Source organism: Carassius auratus, chromosome 50 (genome assembly GCF_003368295.1).
Source record: "Carassius auratus strain Wakin chromosome 50, ASM336829v1, whole genome shotgun sequence".
Classification (NCBI taxonomy): domain Eukaryota; kingdom Metazoa; phylum Chordata; class Actinopteri; order Cypriniformes; family Cyprinidae; genus Carassius; species Carassius auratus.
Window position 1 is genome coordinate 13,937,805 of NC_039292.1, and position 20,392 is coordinate 13,958,196.

The window sequence follows — 20,392 nt, forward strand, 5'->3', positions numbered from 1 at the left end:
ATGGATCCGCACGTCTCAGTACTCATCGGCTCCCACGTTACACGGGAGGCTTCAGCAAACTGGATTATTGGGGACCATCCATGAACAGCACTTTAGGGGCTCATTTAAGCTTGCTTGAATAATGCAAGAAGGTAATTTGTCTTAAAAATGTGCTGAATTTATCAAATGTAAAAATCTTTGGTGAAAAAGGTGAGTTGTACAGCCGTTATATACACATTTTTTATTACTTTATAATGAGATCTTACACAGACAGAATTAACCAGACGTTAAGCACAGTGTCCTAAATGAAGTGATGATTGACAATAGGTGAGAAACAAGTGCAAGAAATAAAAATATAAACGAAAATCTAGGAATACTTCAAAATAAGAGTCCTTTGAAATGTATGAAATTTGCCTTTTTTTCAGTTCTGGTATGGCAACAGGGGTCTTCATTGCCATTGACCACCTGATCTTCCAGATTGAAAGAGACAGTATGGTGGATGTCTATGGAATTGTTACTGATATGCAAATGCACAGGCCCCTCATGATACAGACTGAGGTAATATATTAATATAATATATTAATATAGAGGAATTTTCCAGGAAAAGTACCAGTTAAACTCAACTGACAGCAGGTTACAGTGACGCACCTAAAGGGTGGAAGACCCTGGAGAAACTGAAACTAATCTTTTTTCATGGGTGTTTATTGTGCTGTAAAACTGTTATAAAGTTTGTGTAATGGGCTCAATCACTTCAAGTGTCTCAGTGTAACACAAAATTATGTTAAAGAAAAGGAGAGACAAGTAATTGTGGTCACCAACATTATGCCACAATGTTTTCAATTGAGCTTACCTTTTACTGAACCCAGAATATTCCTTGACATTATCATTAAAGTGTGTAATGACATTTGTTTTAGTACTTCTACTAAGCTGCTAATTATAGTAAAGAAGACTCATATTTCTTATGCACAATTTTATGTTGTTTTACAGGCACACTATTCTTACCTCCACCAGTGTGCGTATGACATAATTCGATCAAGAACTGGAACTAACATGGATTTAATTTATCAGAACACAGAAGCACCGCAAATCTATGAGAAAATACAGCATATCTAAAGCAATAAAATGGCCCTTGCCGATTTTATCAGACAGATTTAAGATTGTATACAGTACATTTTAAACTTGATTTCAAAATAATGAAATCCACACTTTACATATAGCTGGGTGTAATTTATTTCTTGCACACTATTCAAAACATGAATAACATTTTCATTTGAATGAATAAATTAAAAAGTTAAAAACACTGAAAATGCTGATACACTTGATCATGTAAATATGTCTGAAATCAAAATATATATTTTTTTACTTTTCCAAAGATCATATTTGTATAATTTGACATTATATATTCACTGTAACCCCTCTACATTTGTATAAAACATTTATCACTTCTCATGTTATTTTAAAAAATACATTACATATAGTACATTTTTATAGGGTTATTTTAAAAAAAAATTGCTGATCAAGATTATTTGCTTGGGATTTGTAATTTATATACTTAATGTTGCACTGGATATCAGCATAGCTATGAATATATATAAACTCTATATATAAACTCTATTTTCTTTTTTTTTTCTTTAATCAACACTTGTAATATAATACTTTAAAAAAAAATATTGATGCTTTTACTTTTGTTTCAAATACATGACTGTTGTTCAACCATGGCTTCTATATCTTTTTTGAACATATTTGTTTATATGTTTATATGGAACATTTTCTTCTTCTTTCACTAGAGGGCATACAAGCACTTTTCCTGTCTTTACACCTCATAAAGTTAAGCAGAGAAATCAAGCAGTCATATTTCACACTCAGTTTTATAGTCCCCTTTTCCTGCTGGTCACCTGAATTATGCAATATTTAGCAAAAAAATATTGATAACCATCAGTTAATTCATATCAAATGACAATAAGTGATTTGTAGTCCTGTTAAATCAATCACTAAAAACAACATTAAACAAATAAATAATCGTTTCATAACCTATATTCAGATAATGGAAATTGTGTCCATTCATTGGGATTCTCCACTTTTTGGTAATAAGTAATATTATCAATAACTAATAAGTGTATTTCCATTACCCATTTTTACATTTTGTTACATTATGCCACGTTTAGTTTATGTTTGTATGCAATAAAAGATCATTGATTAAACGTTTGATATGGACAGGTCTTAATATGCATTTCTTAATAAAAATCTGATACTGTTTATAAGTAGATGTGTGAATCAGACAAGAAGGCTAAAAGTTGTGCTGTCCCAGCTTGACGTCAGGCTTCACGAGGGTTAAATCCAGCGCACGCGTTTCCACTCTGACTGGTTAAGCGCCTCCTTTCCTCCAAAGGCATTTCCTGGCGTCCGTGCGCGCTCCCGGAATACACAGCTGCACGCCAGCGGTTGTGGCATGCTATGGACCGCTATTTTATCTCGCCGTCATCGTCCATCTCTTAAAGATGCAGGTGTGCGCGGTAAACTCCCAACTTTGAAACGTATCGCGTCTGGAAAACAGCGTTTAGAGCGGCCTTTCCACAATTTGAGACGGCATACGGCGCGAGCGTTACTTTGTGTCGGGACGAACGGGAGCGTCGCACTGTTCCGTTCCATTTAATACGTGATTGACGGCTGCTGAGGTGTGATCTGAACCCCGTCAAACCCAAACCGAGCCTTTCTAGACCCGATGAAGTCGCTCTAGATCTCCTGCCACGTTTCGCTCTTCGAGGGCTGAAGTTACGACTATAACAGAGGTAAGACAAAACGATAGAAATATGAAAATATGACTGTATTACAGCTGCTGTGCTTTGAGCAGGGATGGAACGATGGGCTGCTGTTCAGAATAAATAATCACAAAGAGCTGCACTGGTTATTGAATGTCCTCTGAGGCATCCATCCATCAGTCCATAACCAGCACGAATCCTTCTGCATTGTTCCGTTATATATTTCATATGTGACACACATTTCACATAAAGTCGCTTGCTGTCCGCCTCCTCCCTTATTTAGACATTATTGAACCGAATCCTATTGGCAAAAAGTATAGAATTTAAGTATTTACATTAAACACTGATGCGTTAACACCTATATTTGTTAATTTATTATTATTTTTATTTATTTATTATTAATTGAAATATTTAAATAAAAACATTTGTGCTATTAAGTATAACTATTCTAATTGGCAGAGTAGCCTATCAGCTCAGTTCACTTTACAAGTGATGCAGTTTAATATAAATGCATTCAATATGATGTTAATACATATTCATGTAGTATAGTCTATATCATATAATATTTAATTGATTTATAAATGATAGTAACCTAATTAAGCCATAAAGTATGAGGCCTTTTAGTATCGTTAATTTTGTCACTGTATGGGTGAATGCTTTATTGACCAATCAGCATCAATAAGTGTAATAATAATATACGCATATTTAATATTTTGTTAACATTATATGAATTATATTCAAGGAATAGTTCACCCAAAGTTGAACATTTTCTGAAAATGTGTTCACCCTCAGGCCATCCAAGATGTAGATGAGCTTGTTTTTTTTCATCAGATTTGGAGAAATGTTGCCTTTCATCTCTTGCTCACTAATGATCTGCAGTGAATGGGTGCCGTCAGAATGAGAGTCCAAATAGGCTATCTATCCAAAAGTAATCCACTCCACCCACTCCAGTCCAGTTCATACGTTAATATCTGGTGAAGTGAAAAGCTGCATGTTTGTTACAATCAAATCCATCATTAAGATGTTTTTAACTTCAGCATACCTTAATCCATAACAATGCTTCCTCCATCGAAAATCTCCAAATTACTCTGATAAAGAAAAAAACTCATATACTTTCTCTAACGTTATCGCTGTTTTTTACATCTGATGCTATAAATAGCATCACTTCTGATTTTATCATGTCACGACCCCGCTGACGTCAACCGAAGTCATTTCATTCACCACCAGCAGTAGGGGGTAAATACTGTGTCCACCTAACCAGAGTTTGCTTGAAAGTTTCTCTTTCATTAGAAAGGAAATGTATCTTCAGATGTACAACGCTAGTTCAACCCTGCTCATTAAAACGGTCGACCGCTAGTTCACATTCAGGACCAGATTGCTCAGACAGAAATCAGTCAGTCAGTCAGTGATATTTTGGGAAGAGCAAACCAAGAATCAAGCTACTCTAACAGCCCAAGTGTTTGTTCCTTAATTTATTCGTACCCTCCTGTTCCAACTGTGGCTTTTCTCGCTGATAGCTCTTTGTAAGAACTCCAGACAGCTGAATTCTTTTGAAGGGGTTGTTGGCCTTCCTGTCTGAACAGCTGAGCTCTGTAACATGGTTTCTGATATTAAAGCCAGAGCTGTTGCTGGATTGTAAAAAAAAAAAAAAAAAAAAAAACTTTGATTGTTGCTTAAATAAGCTATTTGTAAGTAAATTCGCATGAAAAAAGGGAAACACTGTGTGGCTTCGTGACACTATCCAAAAAAATAAAATTATATAAATATACACGTGTGAAACTTGATAGTGTTAGTTTTGGGCGGGACTATTTGTTTTTTCGACCAATGGCAATTAGTAGGTAGTACTTTAGTTCTTGGTGTATAAAAAAGAAATACAAAATCAAAACAATTAACAAGTAGAATCCTATGTGTTTTTGTTGTTGATCATCCCGTTTCCCTTGGAAATGTAGTGTAATAAAACTGTTTTGGTGCGCTGTTTCAGACTAACTTCAAGGTAACACGATTGTCTCTTTTATTTTAGCATTATTGCAACATTTTTAACAGAGCTCTGTGTTAATTTGCTTGGAGCTGCTACATTCCAGCAGTGCCAAACTCTTCATATTTAGCCTTTCATCCACAAGTACTGCATTCCAATAGGAACTGCTGATTACTCATGCTTGGTTCATGCTTGAAAGCTTGAAATATGGCCAGGTTGTTTCTAGCAATGCATCTGCTTGCGAGTGGTCTTGAGTGGATTTAAAAAAAAATTAATCATCAATAAAAATGTTAACTGGTTTTATAAACCTTTGCTATTGCACATAACGATGCATTGATGTAGAGTTCTGGCTGATTATGATTAATAGGTGATTATTTTCACATCATGGCCAATGATCTATACTTTTATCTGTTGTAGAAACGCATAAATCTAATCTAAAATGTACAATGTGAAAAATATTAGACCATGTATTTTTGTCTTCTAGAAATTATAGGGTAGGACTTTTTAGCAAGCAGCACATATCTTTTTAGGTACTGTAGTGAACCATAATTTGCTACTTTTAGTCAATGAGGAGCATTTTATTGGACAAAAAGTTGGACACACCCATGAATTCAGGATGAGTACCGTATTTTCCGCACTATAAGGTGCACTTAAAAGCCTTTAATTTTCTCAAAAAACGACAGTGCGCCTTATAATCTGGAGCACCTTATATATGGATCAAGGCGCTCTGTCATAATGTTGACATTTCCTTTAGCACAGCTCTAACTAGTGGATGCATAAAGCAAACCTTTAAAAAAAAAAAGTATCTTCTATTCTATGCGCCTTATAAACCGGTGCGCCCTATATATGAAAACAGTTCTAAAATAGGCCATTCATTGAAGGTGCGCCTTATAATCCGGTGCGCCTTATAGTGCGGAAAATACATATATTATTATTATAGTGTTTCCAAAGACTATACATTTTAAATTAACAATGCATTAACAATGTTAACAAATACTGTACAACTTTTGATTTCTACAATTAAGGCCATAGCCTAAATGTTGAAATTAAGAATGTTGTAGAAGTGCAGTTTAGTAATAGTAAATGTTAAATAATATAGTTAAATAGTTTAATAAATAGGACAGTATTGTAAAGTGTAAACACAGAAAACATTTCATCACTGGATAGTTTTTTTTTTTGACATCATCGTGTCAATTGATTTTGATTAATATCCGCGAGGGAGAGAGAGCAACGTACGCGAGTGGCCGGGGCTCTCTCTCTCTCTCTGATCGTTCTTATATGTGCCCTGTTCAACTGACAGGACTTAAAAACACATGTAAATGATAAACTTTCACTCTATAATGGTTAAGCTGTGCAATTAATCCGTGAATCACATTCGTCAAGGGCCGGGGAGCAGCTGGCCCATACGGTTAATGAATATCGGATCAACTTCGACAGCCTACATTGCACATCCTGCGTTGTGACTATCGTGGATTCGTACATTGTGGTATCGATGCTTAAACGACACATCATGCAGTCCTACTTCAAAGTTTAAATGCTAGCATAATGCTAATGCTAAAGGCTAATCTCATGTTTTGCACTAATTTTGATTTTGTCAAAATTAGTCCAAATTTGTAATGTGCATATATATGCTTTTGCACATAAATGCAATGCAATGTATTAATCATCTATGTTGAAAGCTTTAAAAGTGTGCTGATCTTTGACATTAGGAGTTTAAAATAAGTCATGCTGTATTTGTTTTCTATTGAGTAAAGTAGCTTATGGCATGTTTACACAGCTACGTGTATGTGTGCACACACACACCAAACCTCTCTGTCTTCTTCTTTTACAATTCATAATTCGATTTAACATTTACCATGTTTCTTTAACCCTAGAAGTATGAGTGCTGAGTCTCCCATCTTAGCTCATGGGACAACAGAACTCTTTGTCAATGGAAAAAGATGGACCTAAAATCTTGTAGTCACTATACCTGCTAATGTTAAAACCATCCAAATGCAGACCCCTTGGTACGTGAATATTTTAAACAGGCTACTATAGATACACCATATGTCATATAGACTACCTCATCTATCATTATGAGTAGTTAAGTTTTTATTCATTATCCTGTCAAAATTGAATATATCAGATCATTTTGATATTTATTTCTTAATGCTACAGTCGTAGTGCATTCACTCAAATCATCTAGCACTATGTGTCCAGTAAATGCCTGGCCGGAGGATTTATTTTCTCTTGCCTGTATGCTTTCTTAACCACTTGATTTGTCCATTTTACCTGATTTAGAGAGCCATGATTGACACCGTCTGTAATTTACAGTGGAAGCTTCCAGATTACTCTTCCTTCCCAAATCAAGTCTACATGTCATTAGATGCTCCAGGCTGCTGTTCAAGTTCTCTTTGCTTTGACATTCAGTGTATGGAGCTTGGAAGACATCCTGCCCTACTTTCCCTCCTCTGAGGCTGCAGTCTGACTATGTTAAAAGAGTGCGTGCTATTCTGCACACACTCACGAGGGGGCTTGTTACAGAATGACACAGCACAGTACAGAGAAAGGTGGGGAAATATATAGGACATTTAAGACATAGTGGATAGAGAACAGGAAATGATAGGTAGAACTGGAAAAAGGAACCGAAAACAGAAACTAAATGGATTTAATATCATACTGCTTTTAAACTGCAAGTTGTGATAACTGCTAGTCCATTACAGTAAGCTACAAAACATTTAGGGTAGAAAACCGTTTCATGCTACAGTTTTATTCTAGCTATTTGTTTTAGGTACTGTATCTGTATGCCTGGTCACAAAAATACACTTACTACATGTGTAATTGTTAATTTAGACCCAAGTGCTAAGGCTAAATGTTTTGTTGCATGTTTGTTATGCTAACACTTATGTGCACACACCTTGCGTATCTATAAATGCTAATTAATGCTAGCTAGCTAGCTGTTTTAAACATGAGGCATTTCTCAATGCCAATGATACTTCCTTGGCAGGACTGGTCCTTCCAAGTCACTTCCTTCAGAGGCTAGGCAAGGCTCCTCTTTAGCATTCGGAGAACACATAAATGGAACAGGCTAGCAAGTGCACATCGTTGCGTCATTACGTCAGTGAAAAGGTCTGTTTGAATAATGCTGTGAATTGTATAATATTAACGTTAAATTACTATGAACAATTTAACTAGTTATTTATTAAAGAAATATCGGTGATGCAACCAAGGTAACAATTGTTAAATGACAGGTCCAGTCCAGTTAGCCATCAATAACGTAATTTGTATTTGTATAATTTACAATATCAATATGGTAGTAATTTGTACTGCCATTTAAACGTTAAACTTTACTTATATTTACTACAGTTATAACAAATGTTTGGTAACGTAAATAAAAACCGTTAACGCTCCGACTACGCTAACGTTCGACATTTTTGAATTTTTGAACAAGGAATAGGATTGCGCATAGGATTGTGGGTGATTTGAGAGCGTGAAGAGCGTGAAGGATACACATATGCATCCTTTCCTCTGTATGGGATATTTTTCGAATGAAGGATATTTTTCGAAACAAAGTCCTTGTTTGAAATTCCGAGGATCCTCGAAATTGGAACAGTCCTTTGACGGATGTCGATAACGTAGTATCCTCGAAATTCTGGCTTCTGAGGATCCTTCCTTGACATTGAGAAATGCCTAAGGTGTCTGTGTGAATTACCTATTTGCAAAGATTCCGTGACTTAAACCTATTTCAGGGTCAAATTTCTAAATTAGACCCAAGTGCTATAGCTCAACATTTCAGACTACCCATTAGCATGCTTGCTACATTATGTTAACATTTATACCCACAACATATTTCACACAAATATGTAAACTTAAATGGTGTAAGCTGTTTTATGCTAACTAGCTAACTTGACTAAAAAATAGAACCCATTTGCAAATATTTATTATAGCGACATAATTATATCCAGTATGTAAACTAAAATGCTTTATGCTAGCTAGCTGTTATAGATTTTGATTCTGCCAATATAAGCTAGTCATAATAATTTTCATCTCTAGAACCTGTTTAGTAAGTGAAATTGTTACATTAGAGTGCAACAGCTCAATGTTTTAGAGTAGCGGGTAAAACGCATGCTAAAGACGGTAACATGTCCACAGCATATTTTACGCTAGTAAAACGTTTCAAACTAGTGCTTTATGCTACCTAGCTGTTTTAGACTATTTCCATGACTCTTATTTAGCAAGTGAAATGGAGCATGAGCGTGATCCAAAATTGCTCACAGATTCAAAGAAACTAAACAGTTCACAGTGTTCCCTTCATGTTATGCCTTCTGGAATTGGAGATCTTTGAGCCGTAGTGGAGAACACTTCCTTAGAGACCGGGCCGTCCTGAGCTTTAATTGGCCCCACTAGATATTCCAAGGTAGCTTACTGTACATAAACACTCCAATCAAGTCTGTACTTAACGCCTGACTGTGCTTTATGAAGGGTAAACAAGTCTGTTCTCTCTTCCTTATGTCGGAAGAAAGCTAAGGGAAAGAAGACAAAATAAACAAACATACAAGAGGTGAATTATGAGGAGGACGAAATCCAGGCAGTTGTGCCAAGCTTACATTCAAAGAGCCTGTACAAAGTTATCAAATAGGTATAGCGCTAATGTCAAGAAATGTGATTAAAAACCATCAGAGTGATCTCATGTCGCATTGCGCACATGCAGAAGGGCGAGGGACGAGGTTCACGTACCCCTGTGCCAGAGGAGCTGATGCTCACCAGCCCTCCCTGCTTATGTTTACCTTGGCAACCAGCGCAGGGTGTAAACAAACACACCAGGTGTGCACCTTTGCGGCGTGTGCGTGCGGTTGGTAGGGGCTGAGTATAGTAACGTCCCGTGGGGAGTTGATGTACAGAAAGAGGTCAGCTGTGCTTCCCCACAAACCATCATTTCAGCAGAGAACTCTGATTTCTGTTATGAGCAGCCTGGTTTAAACTGCTGTCTACAAAGTTTCTGTTCTGAGCTGTTAGAGATAAATGTATATCTTGTTCTATTACATTGAAAAAAAAATTGTTTTTATAGAGAATTTTTGTAGATCTTGATTGGGTTCTTGAGTTGTTACATAGATCTTTAGAGATTAGTTTGTTTTTTCTTTTGCTTATGAAGAATGAAAACAAAAAAAATAGGAATATTAATTGACAACTAAGCACATTTGCCATTCATTTTCATGACTTTAATTAACAAAATGTTATCTTCATTTTTGTAATACAGCAATACAAATCATCCTCTCTTTGTGATGGTTTTAAAGTGAGCATAAATAATGGTATTCAAAGTGAAATGTAGCCTGATAATAATAATAATAAATGTCTGTACATGAAAAACTTTAATAATAAAAAAAATGGAGAGAAAAATACACAAACATACAGGTATATATATAAGTATTTATACTAACCCTTGTATTTTTACTTACATCATCTATATTTTTAAAACAAAAATTGTCAGAATAGGAAAATTCTTAAAATAATCTGAAAATAGAATACACAAACAGTTCATTCTATTAAATGTATATGTTTTAAATAAAACTTTATAATATTCTAATATTATTATTAATGAAACTTTCTTTTAAAAATGTTTTACCTATATTTTATTTATGTATTTTATTATTATTATTATTATTTTACTTATATTATCTAATAAAATAAGCATAGCAACAGTATGCTAATCTAAAGATTTCCATCGTGGTCAGTTTTCATCCATGCATTGATTAACTGAATTGCTGTCATTATTAACCCCTTGATAGTCATTGTATAATTAACACACTCAGTGTTTTTACATACGACTCACCGGATTGAGAAATACTTATACCTTTGCAGCTTTTTTTTTTATTTTTATTTTTTATCAGAACTTGCTTTAAAATTAAGCTTCAGTTTTTTTCTGCTGTTGTTTGCTCGTGACCCCATTTTGAAGGCATTTAAAAGGTTAAACAATACCAGGAACAATGAATGAGATGGACCAGTCCCAGTATTGTTAGAACTTGAAGACATTTGGAATCCAGGTTCCACCAATGCAATTCCTCCAGGATTTAATGTCAGCTTGACTGTATGTTTTGGTTTGTTAGAGGTGTGTGTAAATGGGACATCTAATCATTGACCAAGCAAACATGATTTGTGTTATGTTTGCAAAGTTTTATAGCACTTGGTAAAGGTTTAACGGATTTTACCTTGGTAGACCTAGATTAACTGTGTGATAGGTTAGTATACGGGGCAGCTGACTGAAGTTTATTGAATTTAAAGGAATATCACACACAAAAATGAATATTCTGTAATATACTCATGCTTATGTTTTTTCCAAACCTTAGGAGCACAAATATATATTTTTTGAAAGATGTACACAAAAATACAGTGAAAGTCTATGGTGGTCCAATCCTTGTTGTTTTGGACCTCATGGACTTTGACTGTATGGAGAAGACAAAACACTAAAACACTAAAAATATTTTTCTTTGTGTTTCACAGATAAAATAAGGTTTTGAATTAATTGAGCATGAATAAATGATTTCAGGTGTAACTATCCCTTTAAATTAAAGGAGGTCAGTGGGTCTCTTTTAATGTCCCACATTTCTAAACTGATTTTCTCACATCACTTTTTTAGCAAATTAAGTTTGTCTTTTGCATTGTAAGAATCATTACAAATAGCAGTTAAAGGAATAATTCCTTTTAAAAATAAAACGCATTTGCTCTCTCACAAACTGTTTCAAACCCATATGACTGACTTTCTTCTGAGGAACACAAAAGGAGATATTTAGTAGAATACTTCAGCTGCTCTTTTCCGTATTGTCAAAAAAAGTAGATTTTACAAAAATAAATAAATAAATGCTGTTTCTGCCTTTGAAAATCCCACATTTAGCTGGATGATTATTCATTAAAGTTTGTGATCTTGAAAAAAAATTGATAGAAACACTGATGTTTGATTGTAAATCCATTGTTTGCCATTAGGTGGTGACAAGTGACTGTTTAAAAATGCATTTGTCAATGTCAGTCATTAAAGAGATTAATTAAAGAAATATGTATTATGAGAATGAGTATCTTTAGAAGTCATTGAATCATTTTGTTCCCCAGTAGATTTGTTCAAAAACGATGATTCATTCAGTAATGAAACAAGTGAATGCTGTGTCCAAATGCTGTGTACTTTCTTGAGCACATACTTTTTTGAAAAGTAATTATAATGCCTACTCTTCTATGAGTACTATGAACGGACAAACTTTTTTTGTCGCACACTGTTTTTCGTCTACTATAGTAGGGAAGTATGTGATTTTGAATGCAGCCGAAGTCTCAAAGTGAGTGAGTGAGTGAGCCATTGATTCATTCTTTCAAGAGATTTGTTTAAAAACACTGATTCATCCAGGGATGAAAGAAGTGAAGTCTTCTGGAGTGAGTCATTGAATAAATCACTCAAACCATTTTGTTTTCTATAAATAATTTATTCCATATTATTATTATTATTATTATTTTATATTATTATTATTATTATTATTATTATTATTATTATTATTATGTAGTATTATATACTATGCATGTTATCTACACTTAGAGCTACATTAGCATTTTCTAAAACCAAAAGACCATGTGTTAATTTTTGCAGCCCAGAGCTGGTTTCTATTGACCATGATTCAGTCAATAACCTCAGAGGACATCAGGATAAAAATAGACATATGCCGCTCTGGGAAAAGGACACTAAAGGTCAATAACTTTATGTTTTTTTTTCCATCACATTGAAGCCAACCATCAGTGATCACGTCCATTAGCGTTTGTTCTCTTTTAGGTCAGATTATAAAGCATAACACTTGGGTAATCCCTCCTCTGCTTTAACACTCGAGCTGGTATTTGCAGGATTATTGTATGAGCACATGCACATGTGCAAAACTCACTTGAATCTAATACTGCAGAGAGACTGTTCTTTTTCTGTAGGAAAATCTGGAATTTAGGGTTGCGAATCGTTAGAAAATTTCTGGTTCCGGTTCCATTAAAATCGTTAAACAACTATTCAAAACATTGTGGTAACTAACTACTCAATGCTCAATAGTGTTTATTACTTACTGTCAACTTAATTTAAAGGTTGGCAATGTCAAAATTGAACATATATTACAGTATACATTTTTTTAGGTTCTGATTCTGGTTCCATTTAAACTAACTATTATTATGTTATTTTTACAATTTTACCTTCATTGAATGTAGTGTTGCTGGCAGGTGGTAAGTAATGTTGTGTAATGCTAGTCCATCAATCAGCATTTGCTTCAAAGTTATAATTTTTTACACTATCAATAATAATAATAATAATAATAATAATAATAATTTTGCTTTTTCAAGCAGGAATAAGCTGGTTGGCCAAATAGTCCCTTGAGGGCTAAGACACTTGTTAATTTCCCTAAATGAATGAAATATAAACTATTATACTTCTAACCATGTATACACACTGTCCATTAAGCCTCTATTTTACAATTAATATTGCAGTCAGGAGGTGGTGTGATGCAATGAGTGGTTTCCACATTTTAAAACATTTAAAATGGATTAAAATAAATATTTTCTATCACTTTGTTTATCACTCTTGAAATGACCTGTACACTAAATAATCCATCCCTCATACTTACATACTTTTAGTGGTCAAAGTTGAAGTCAGTATGTATATTAATGACAATATTATGGTCTTGGTCATGTGTTGCACCAGAACCGTTTTTGGAACCGAAACTTAGAAATTGCTCACGGTTCCGGTTCTTTAAAAAAAAAAAAAAAAAAAACGTTTCGGTTCTCAACCCTAGTGCTGCATGTGAACATACTCCCTCTGACTCTATTATACAAACAGAACATCTTATCTGTCTTTTGGTACTCAAATGATTTATTGAGGCTATAGTTTCATCAAAATGTTAAGAAACAGACGCTGTTGAGAAGTTCTCTGCTAATAAGTCATATTTGAAAACTGAGAATATTCGAGCACTCATCAAAGTCATATTTCACTTTTTCCAAAACCAAAAGAAAGAATGATTTATTTTCATTATCATTCTTATCTTATCATTCTATTCTTATCATTAATTCATTATTTTATTACATTTTAATTGTAACTATTTTAACATTATTTTAATTGATCACAATTTTTATTTTTTTCAGATCTTATTACTATAATATGAACACTAAAATCATATTTGTATTGTAAAAAAAGCATGCATGGTGGAAATTAGAATTTGGAGAAGTTGTTTAATTTTCATTAATAACAGAATTTATTTATTTTTTTAAATTAAATTATATTATAGTATATACAAATATTTATAGGATTTTTAGCATTATTTCATTATTTCATTACTTGAAGTGATCATTATTAAGCACAATTCTCATTACTTTAATTTATAAATGTAACAAAAGCATGCATGATGGTAATGAGAACCTGGAGAAGCTGTGTTCAATTGTAAAAACAGAAATTACATTTTTAAGTAAAAAAAATAAAGTATATATTTTATATTATATACTCATTGGTTTAATATGGAGAAAAAAATATCATATTTATAAATATATATTAAAAAAACAACAACAACAACATAAACATAAACCTACGTTTTCACAATTTGCCCTTGTGTTTGTTCTCCAGTAATTATAACAATAGTAATGCAATAATATAATCATAATAATTAAGCAATAATTTGTAAGCAAAGTAGAAATGATAAAAGTCATCAGTGTAATAAAAGCAGTTGTAGTTAGAAGCCATATTGTTTAATGATTTTATTTTATGTGCATCGTATCAGTAGAATGTCTGGATTGCACTGATAACATTCTCTGGATCTTGATAACTAAAGGTTGATGAGGTTGAACGGGAAATGGAGTGAATGAACTGAAATCCTCTAGATTGTACTGGATGTATGAAGGGAATTTGTCACTATAATCCAGACATGTGTAATCAGATGTTAATTATGTATAGCGCTGCACTTGTCTGCAATTGGTGTTGATGGGAGGATAAGAAACAAAGTGTAATTTCAGAAAGCGGAAGAAACTGCAGAAATGAGGTTGTGTGGTGCTGCGGGAGAGGGAGGGAGACCTTTTACCAATGTTTTTAAATTCACGTTCATCTGTTTTGACCTACATAAGACACATTAAAGTCTGTGTTAAATGGAGTGTGTAACGTGATGTCGGGTTATGATGGAAAGACACAGCTGCTCGAAATAGCGCTGAGGTACAGACACACCACCATTAGCTGGTCGCTAATGCACAACCCCAATGAATAAATAAAACTCCCGGACTAAAACTATAAAACTATATATATATATATATATATATATATATATATATATATATATATATATATATAATTAAAATTACATAAAAAATAAATAAATAAATAAATAATGGGAGTTTTCTTGAGTTTATATTTATAATTCTTTGGTGTTCTGCAGAAGAAAGAAACTTATACAACCATAACTTGAGGGTTAGTAAATGATGACAAAAGTTATTTTTTGGGGTGAACTATCCCTTTAAGTCATTTTTGAACATCTTTAGAGTTCATTAGAGTAGTGATGTCTCATTATTTTGAATCAGATGTGTTCATTTGAACAGAACCAGCCTGAAGGATTCATTCAGGAATTAGACTGACACACTTCTGAATCAAATAAAAAAAAATTACATATGGATTGGAACTAGATGAATAGTTAATAATATCAGACTTTGAAGAACAGTGATTCTTAAGTCAACTATCCTTTTAATCATTTTCAAACCTGACTTTGTTTCCAGACTTCTATTTGGCAGTCTGGTCACAGTTTTCAAGGGTTACCCTGGTCTTCAAAAACAACATTTGCTCAGTCCCTTTAGTGGTTGTGTCCCTGAATAGAACCAAATCAAGCCTCTCAAGGAGCTGTAATTGCTGCTTTTCAGACAAGAAAGTAGGACTGAGCACTGTCGTCCCCCAAAATGAAGGTACAAGCTGGCCAATGACCTTGTTATTGGTCATGGTCGCCCACGAGGCTGAACACATCATTAGTAGAGCTGAGAGCCAGGAGGCCATGCTTCGGTCTATTTAAAGTGGCTGCTCAGTGGGAAGCCAGCTAGTGCTTTTAGACTTTCCCCATGTGAGGGCCTGAAAATACCACCCTGATCTCCTTTTAGCAGACTTCAAACTTCAGTCAGACTTGAACACTAATATGTAGGTGTGATCTTTATTTTTGCCTTGACCTGGAGCAGTGTCAGGTCTGAAGCCAGTTAAACCAGTTTAAAATCATCATGGGTTGGGATTTTGAGTTTTTGTCGTGGGAAATCCAACACCTTGCCCTGGTTGTTTGAAACGGTTTACAACCGCAAAAAAAGGCAGTGTTATTTTTGGCCAAGTCAGCATAATAACTAGAGCTACAACTTGCAGTTATATTTATTGATTGATTATTCGGTAGATTTTTTTATTTATTGGATAAAAAGCAATGTTTTTCTGTATTTTATGCTTTATATTATGCACTTCAAAGAAACTCATAGTTTAATGCAAATGACCTTATCAGATGCTCAGGCTTTTCCATGCACAGAATATAGTTGTGCACAACAGGTACCACAACAGGAACACAATAAACAGAACAGAGAGCAGAGCTCAGGAACTTGTTGACCACAGACTCTGAGACAGACCAGATGCCAGGCAGGTAGAACCATGGCAGGACACATGGGGACAGGTCAGGAACTCGAACACAAGACAGGACAAAGCTCCACAAAAACATGTTAAATCCAAGACAAAGAATATAAGCCAATGAACTAACAAAATGTAAAGTAACAAAATAAGAAATTACCAATTTAACCAACTTAAGAGAATGATCAAACAAAACCAAGAATCAAGACTAGAAAACTAAATAAATATTACAAATGAAAGAAAAGGGCAAGAACAAACAAATTACTAAAAGAAGGAGCAAGACAAGAACATAGAATCACAAGGACTAGACAAAACAAGGGCACAAGACCACCCAGACAGGGAGGGAGGGAGACACTGACACATATTCAGCCAGATACAGATACAGATACAGATACAGATACAGATACAGATACAGATACAGATACAGATACAGATACAGATACAGATACAGATACAGAAGGGGTGAGAATGACAACGGAGCAGCAAACACAAAAGTGTAAGGTGCACTATAAATAGGGAGGAAAAAACATGAGGGACAGGTGAGCACAATTAGACCAACTAGGGTAACAAGAGGGTGTGGTAAAGAGGAAACAAGGAGGAGGGGCTAAAGGAGCACATGGCCGAGAAAATAACTAACAAGGCTGAGAAAATAACTAACAAGGCCATGTGCTGACACTAGACACAAGAAACAAACATAAAACAAGGTGACAGTGCAAAACCCTGGCACAAGCTCACTATCTAAAATCTATATTAATTATTATGGATTTTGTTGCAGCTCTACATGAAACACAGTTTGCATTTTACTTCTGTAATGTGACTTTTTTCTTCTTAGTTAAATAGGTTATTCAATGACAAAAGCCTTTTTTCGATCATGAATTATAGATTATGAAAGCTATATGTCACGAGTCATTATTATTATTCTTTTGTCATATCCATTATTTTATTAAAAATTAATTTTAAATGCAGTTCATGCATATAGTGACTTGAATACACCTCTTCTATAACAAACATGTTTTTAATTTCTGAATTAAAAAAATAAATAAAACAAATTCTTGAAATGAAAATTCTTTGCCGTAATCTTTTATTATTTATTGGAAAAATAGATTTTCACTGCTTATGAACGTTTAAAAAAAAGGTTTCTGCAAAATTAATGTAATGTCATGGCATCACAGAGAACCCCTATAGATCCCCTTGATTGTTTGTCAAGTTCCTAAGTTGATATTTTTATTTTATATTTCAAGGCCAGATCAGGGAGTAAAATGTAATGCTCTAAATGTAACCCTCTAAAAGCTTAATGATAATTATTAATAAATAATTCTTGATAAAAATGGGGTAGAATTTTTTTTTTTTATGTCACTTCAAAAGAAAGTTGCTTCAGAGTTAGAGCAAACTACATTTTGATAAAATACTCAGATTATTTTTCTTGTATTTTTTACATTTGAAATAACATGCAACATTTTACATGAACAATAAGATCAGGAATGTGTATAAAGAGCAGTTTTGATTTCATGTTGACTTCATGTCAGAAGTAGCATTGACAGTCTGTTACAATTTAACCTTAATCTTCATCCTTTATTTATGTTTCATCCAGTCCAATGTGTTACTTTCTGCTTGAGTGGCAGCTTGGCTTGCACCTCATTCAGCTAAAGCCCTCTATAATGGAAATGAGGTCACGCGATTCATGTTAGAGAACTTGTCTCGTGAGATATGCCATGCTCTGTCTGCTGTTATGCTGTCAACATTAGTAAATAGGTCATTTGGCCAGGCCTTAAATCCAGTGCTAGGAGTTGGATTAAAAGCCCAGTAAGGATGGAGATTAGCCAGAAACTGCAAGTGTAAATTCCGTCGTTACATGGTCGGTCCATTGATCCACAAACATTCAAAAACACAAATTCACTCAGCAGTCAAACATAATTTTGTCACAAAGCAAATGAATATAGGATGGGTGAAAACATGGGGTTTCCTTAAGACTAACACTGAGGCAGCTAGCTGTGAGGAAAGTAAACTACTGTTGTCAGCTAGACGGTGCATCAATTGTGTCCTCCATGTTTTTTTAGGAATCTCTGATGTCGAAGAAAATCAATAGTTTTATGTAAGAATTTGTGGTGGCATTCTAAAATATATTTTTACAAATTCCAACCTTAGATTTTTGGAATTGATCCCATGGCAGAAAAAAGTTTGCTAACCCACTGACTGCAATAAGAAACTGCTTGGGTGCAAAAGTTTTGGCACCCCCACAGGATCTAACTTCACTGATATTTTTACACTGAGATCCATTCAGTTGTCATAGCTGTGCAACGTCAACCTCTCTCTGGATTTAGTCTCTTTGCTGGCTTTGTTAAGAAGCGATTAAAGATGTCAGCTGCCAAGATGAAGGGTTGTTTTCTTCTGAAGTCTCAGTAGGGAGTGTTTCGAAGCTGCTGTGGAGTGCCAGACCTTAAATCAGAGTTGCGGGGTCACAGGAGGACGCTGGTTAGACTGTGCTGACAGTGGCTTGGCATCGCTCTTGTGATTCTGCTCAGTTTTTCTACGATTCATTTACTCAGCTCTGTTTAAAGATTTCTGGAATAGATCATATTGCAGGCATGCAGGGTCAAGACCCTCATCAACATAACAATGGCTGCCAGTTATGAATGGAAACATCTAAACAATGGCTGTATGCTGTTTAAATGAATCCAATGAACAAGCCTTTTTTACAGTTTTGGTCTGTAAATATGGAGCCTCCCAAGAGTGTCACCATAAATGAATGGCTTGTCTATAACACATCAGGCTGTTTTTGTGTGAATAATTGTAGTGTAATGTTTTCCTTTTTTACATTTATTGCAAGACACTGCTGGATCTCTCATACACCAGCTCTTAATAATGTTCTTGCTCGTCTCAATCTAAAATTGAGTGTGGCATTTTGTTAAATTTAGAATTGCAATCATTATTAGCCATGCCACTTTTGATGTAGGAAGAGTCACATCAGTAAATTAGCTTTTGAAATTCTTAATAAGACCATGAAGTGCCTCATGCTCCATCAGCCAGGCGTTTATCCCACACACAGAGACAAAGTTTCACAAAGTTTTATTTAACATTAGTAACATGTTTGTTTTTGGATTCATGGTCATTTCATATTGTGATTTAAGTACATTTGATGACTCTGCAAATGTAATCTGCTGTAACCATGAAGTAAAATATTTAAGCCTGGTCTACATTTGAGTGTACACAACTAATTTTCTAAAAAATGTTTAAATATTTTTAAAAAATAATATATATTTTATGCAAATATGATTCATAAATATTCATAGATATTATGAGAGACTGATCTTGACACATGACATGGTGTTTTTAATGTATAAATTTGCAAAGATCACCGGCAGACCCTGTGGGATGCACTAGGGTAGGAGCGGCACAGGAGGCTTTCTTGAGCTGGTTGAAGGCATTGGATGTTTGAGGACAGAGATTTGGCTCAATGTTTCAGCAAGGAGGTTAGAGGGGAGCGTATCTTACTGAAGTTGTTGATGAACCTCCTGTGGAAGTGTGCAAATCCAAGAAGCATTGTAGTTCCTTAATGGACGTGGATTGTTGCCAATTCTCAGCTGCCTCTACCTTCCTCTAGTCCTTGCGGATACCATATTGGTTGATGACATATAGAAGGAAATGGAAAAACTCACATTTCTTGAGCATGAGGTACAGTATAGCTGGAATTCAAGTTTCTGGACGACCTGCGTCAGTTGTTGGTGAAATTCAGTCTGGTTCTGGGATTCAATGAGGAAATCATCAATGTAGACAGTGACGAAAGAGTAAATGAATTCCCAGAAAACCTTGTTCATAAATCATTGGAAGACTGAAGGTGAGTTTGACAGCCCATATGACTCATTATTCTCACTGGTTGCTCTTCTTTTTTTTTTTTTTTTTTTTTTTTGCTACAACATAGGATTAATCAATGCATGCTGATGAACTTTTATCATAATATATAGTTACATCGAAATGAAAGTGGTTAACATTCAACCTGTTCATTTTCATCAGTAGTATTTGTGATTTGATTTTGTGAACGGGAGATCCTCTTTTGCTGTGTTAGAAACGCCAAACTTC

The 20,392-nt window shown here is 34.5% G+C and overlaps 2 protein-coding genes across 8 annotated transcripts in view; both read left to right on the top strand.

Moving 5' to 3' along the window:
• LOC113067096 (tenascin-X) overlaps window positions 1-1,434 on the top strand; it is a 96,866-nt gene extending 95,432 nt beyond the window's left edge. For all 4 annotated transcript variants that reach the window (XM_026239352.1, XM_026239353.1, XM_026239350.1 and 1 more), the window contains 2 exons: window positions 405-537; window positions 967-1,434. In XM_026239352.1, the coding sequence (XP_026095137.1) occupies window positions 405-537; window positions 967-1,092 (259 nt within the window). In that variant the 3' untranslated portion in view covers window positions 1,093-1,434. The remainder of the gene's footprint in view (window positions 1-404; window positions 538-966) is intronic.
• Window positions 1,435-2,330: 896 nt separating this feature from the next.
• Window positions 2,331-20,392, top strand: part of LOC113067099 (oxysterol-binding protein-related protein 5-like) — a 38,794-nt gene continuing 20,732 nt past the window's right edge. For 2 of the 4 annotated variants that reach the window (XM_026239357.1, XM_026239358.1), the window contains exon 1: window positions 2,331-2,768. The gene's annotated coding sequence lies outside the window, so the exon portion shown is untranslated. The remainder of the gene's footprint in view (window positions 2,769-20,392) is intronic. The other 2 variants (XM_026239359.1, XM_026239360.1) reach the window with 1 other exon arrangement.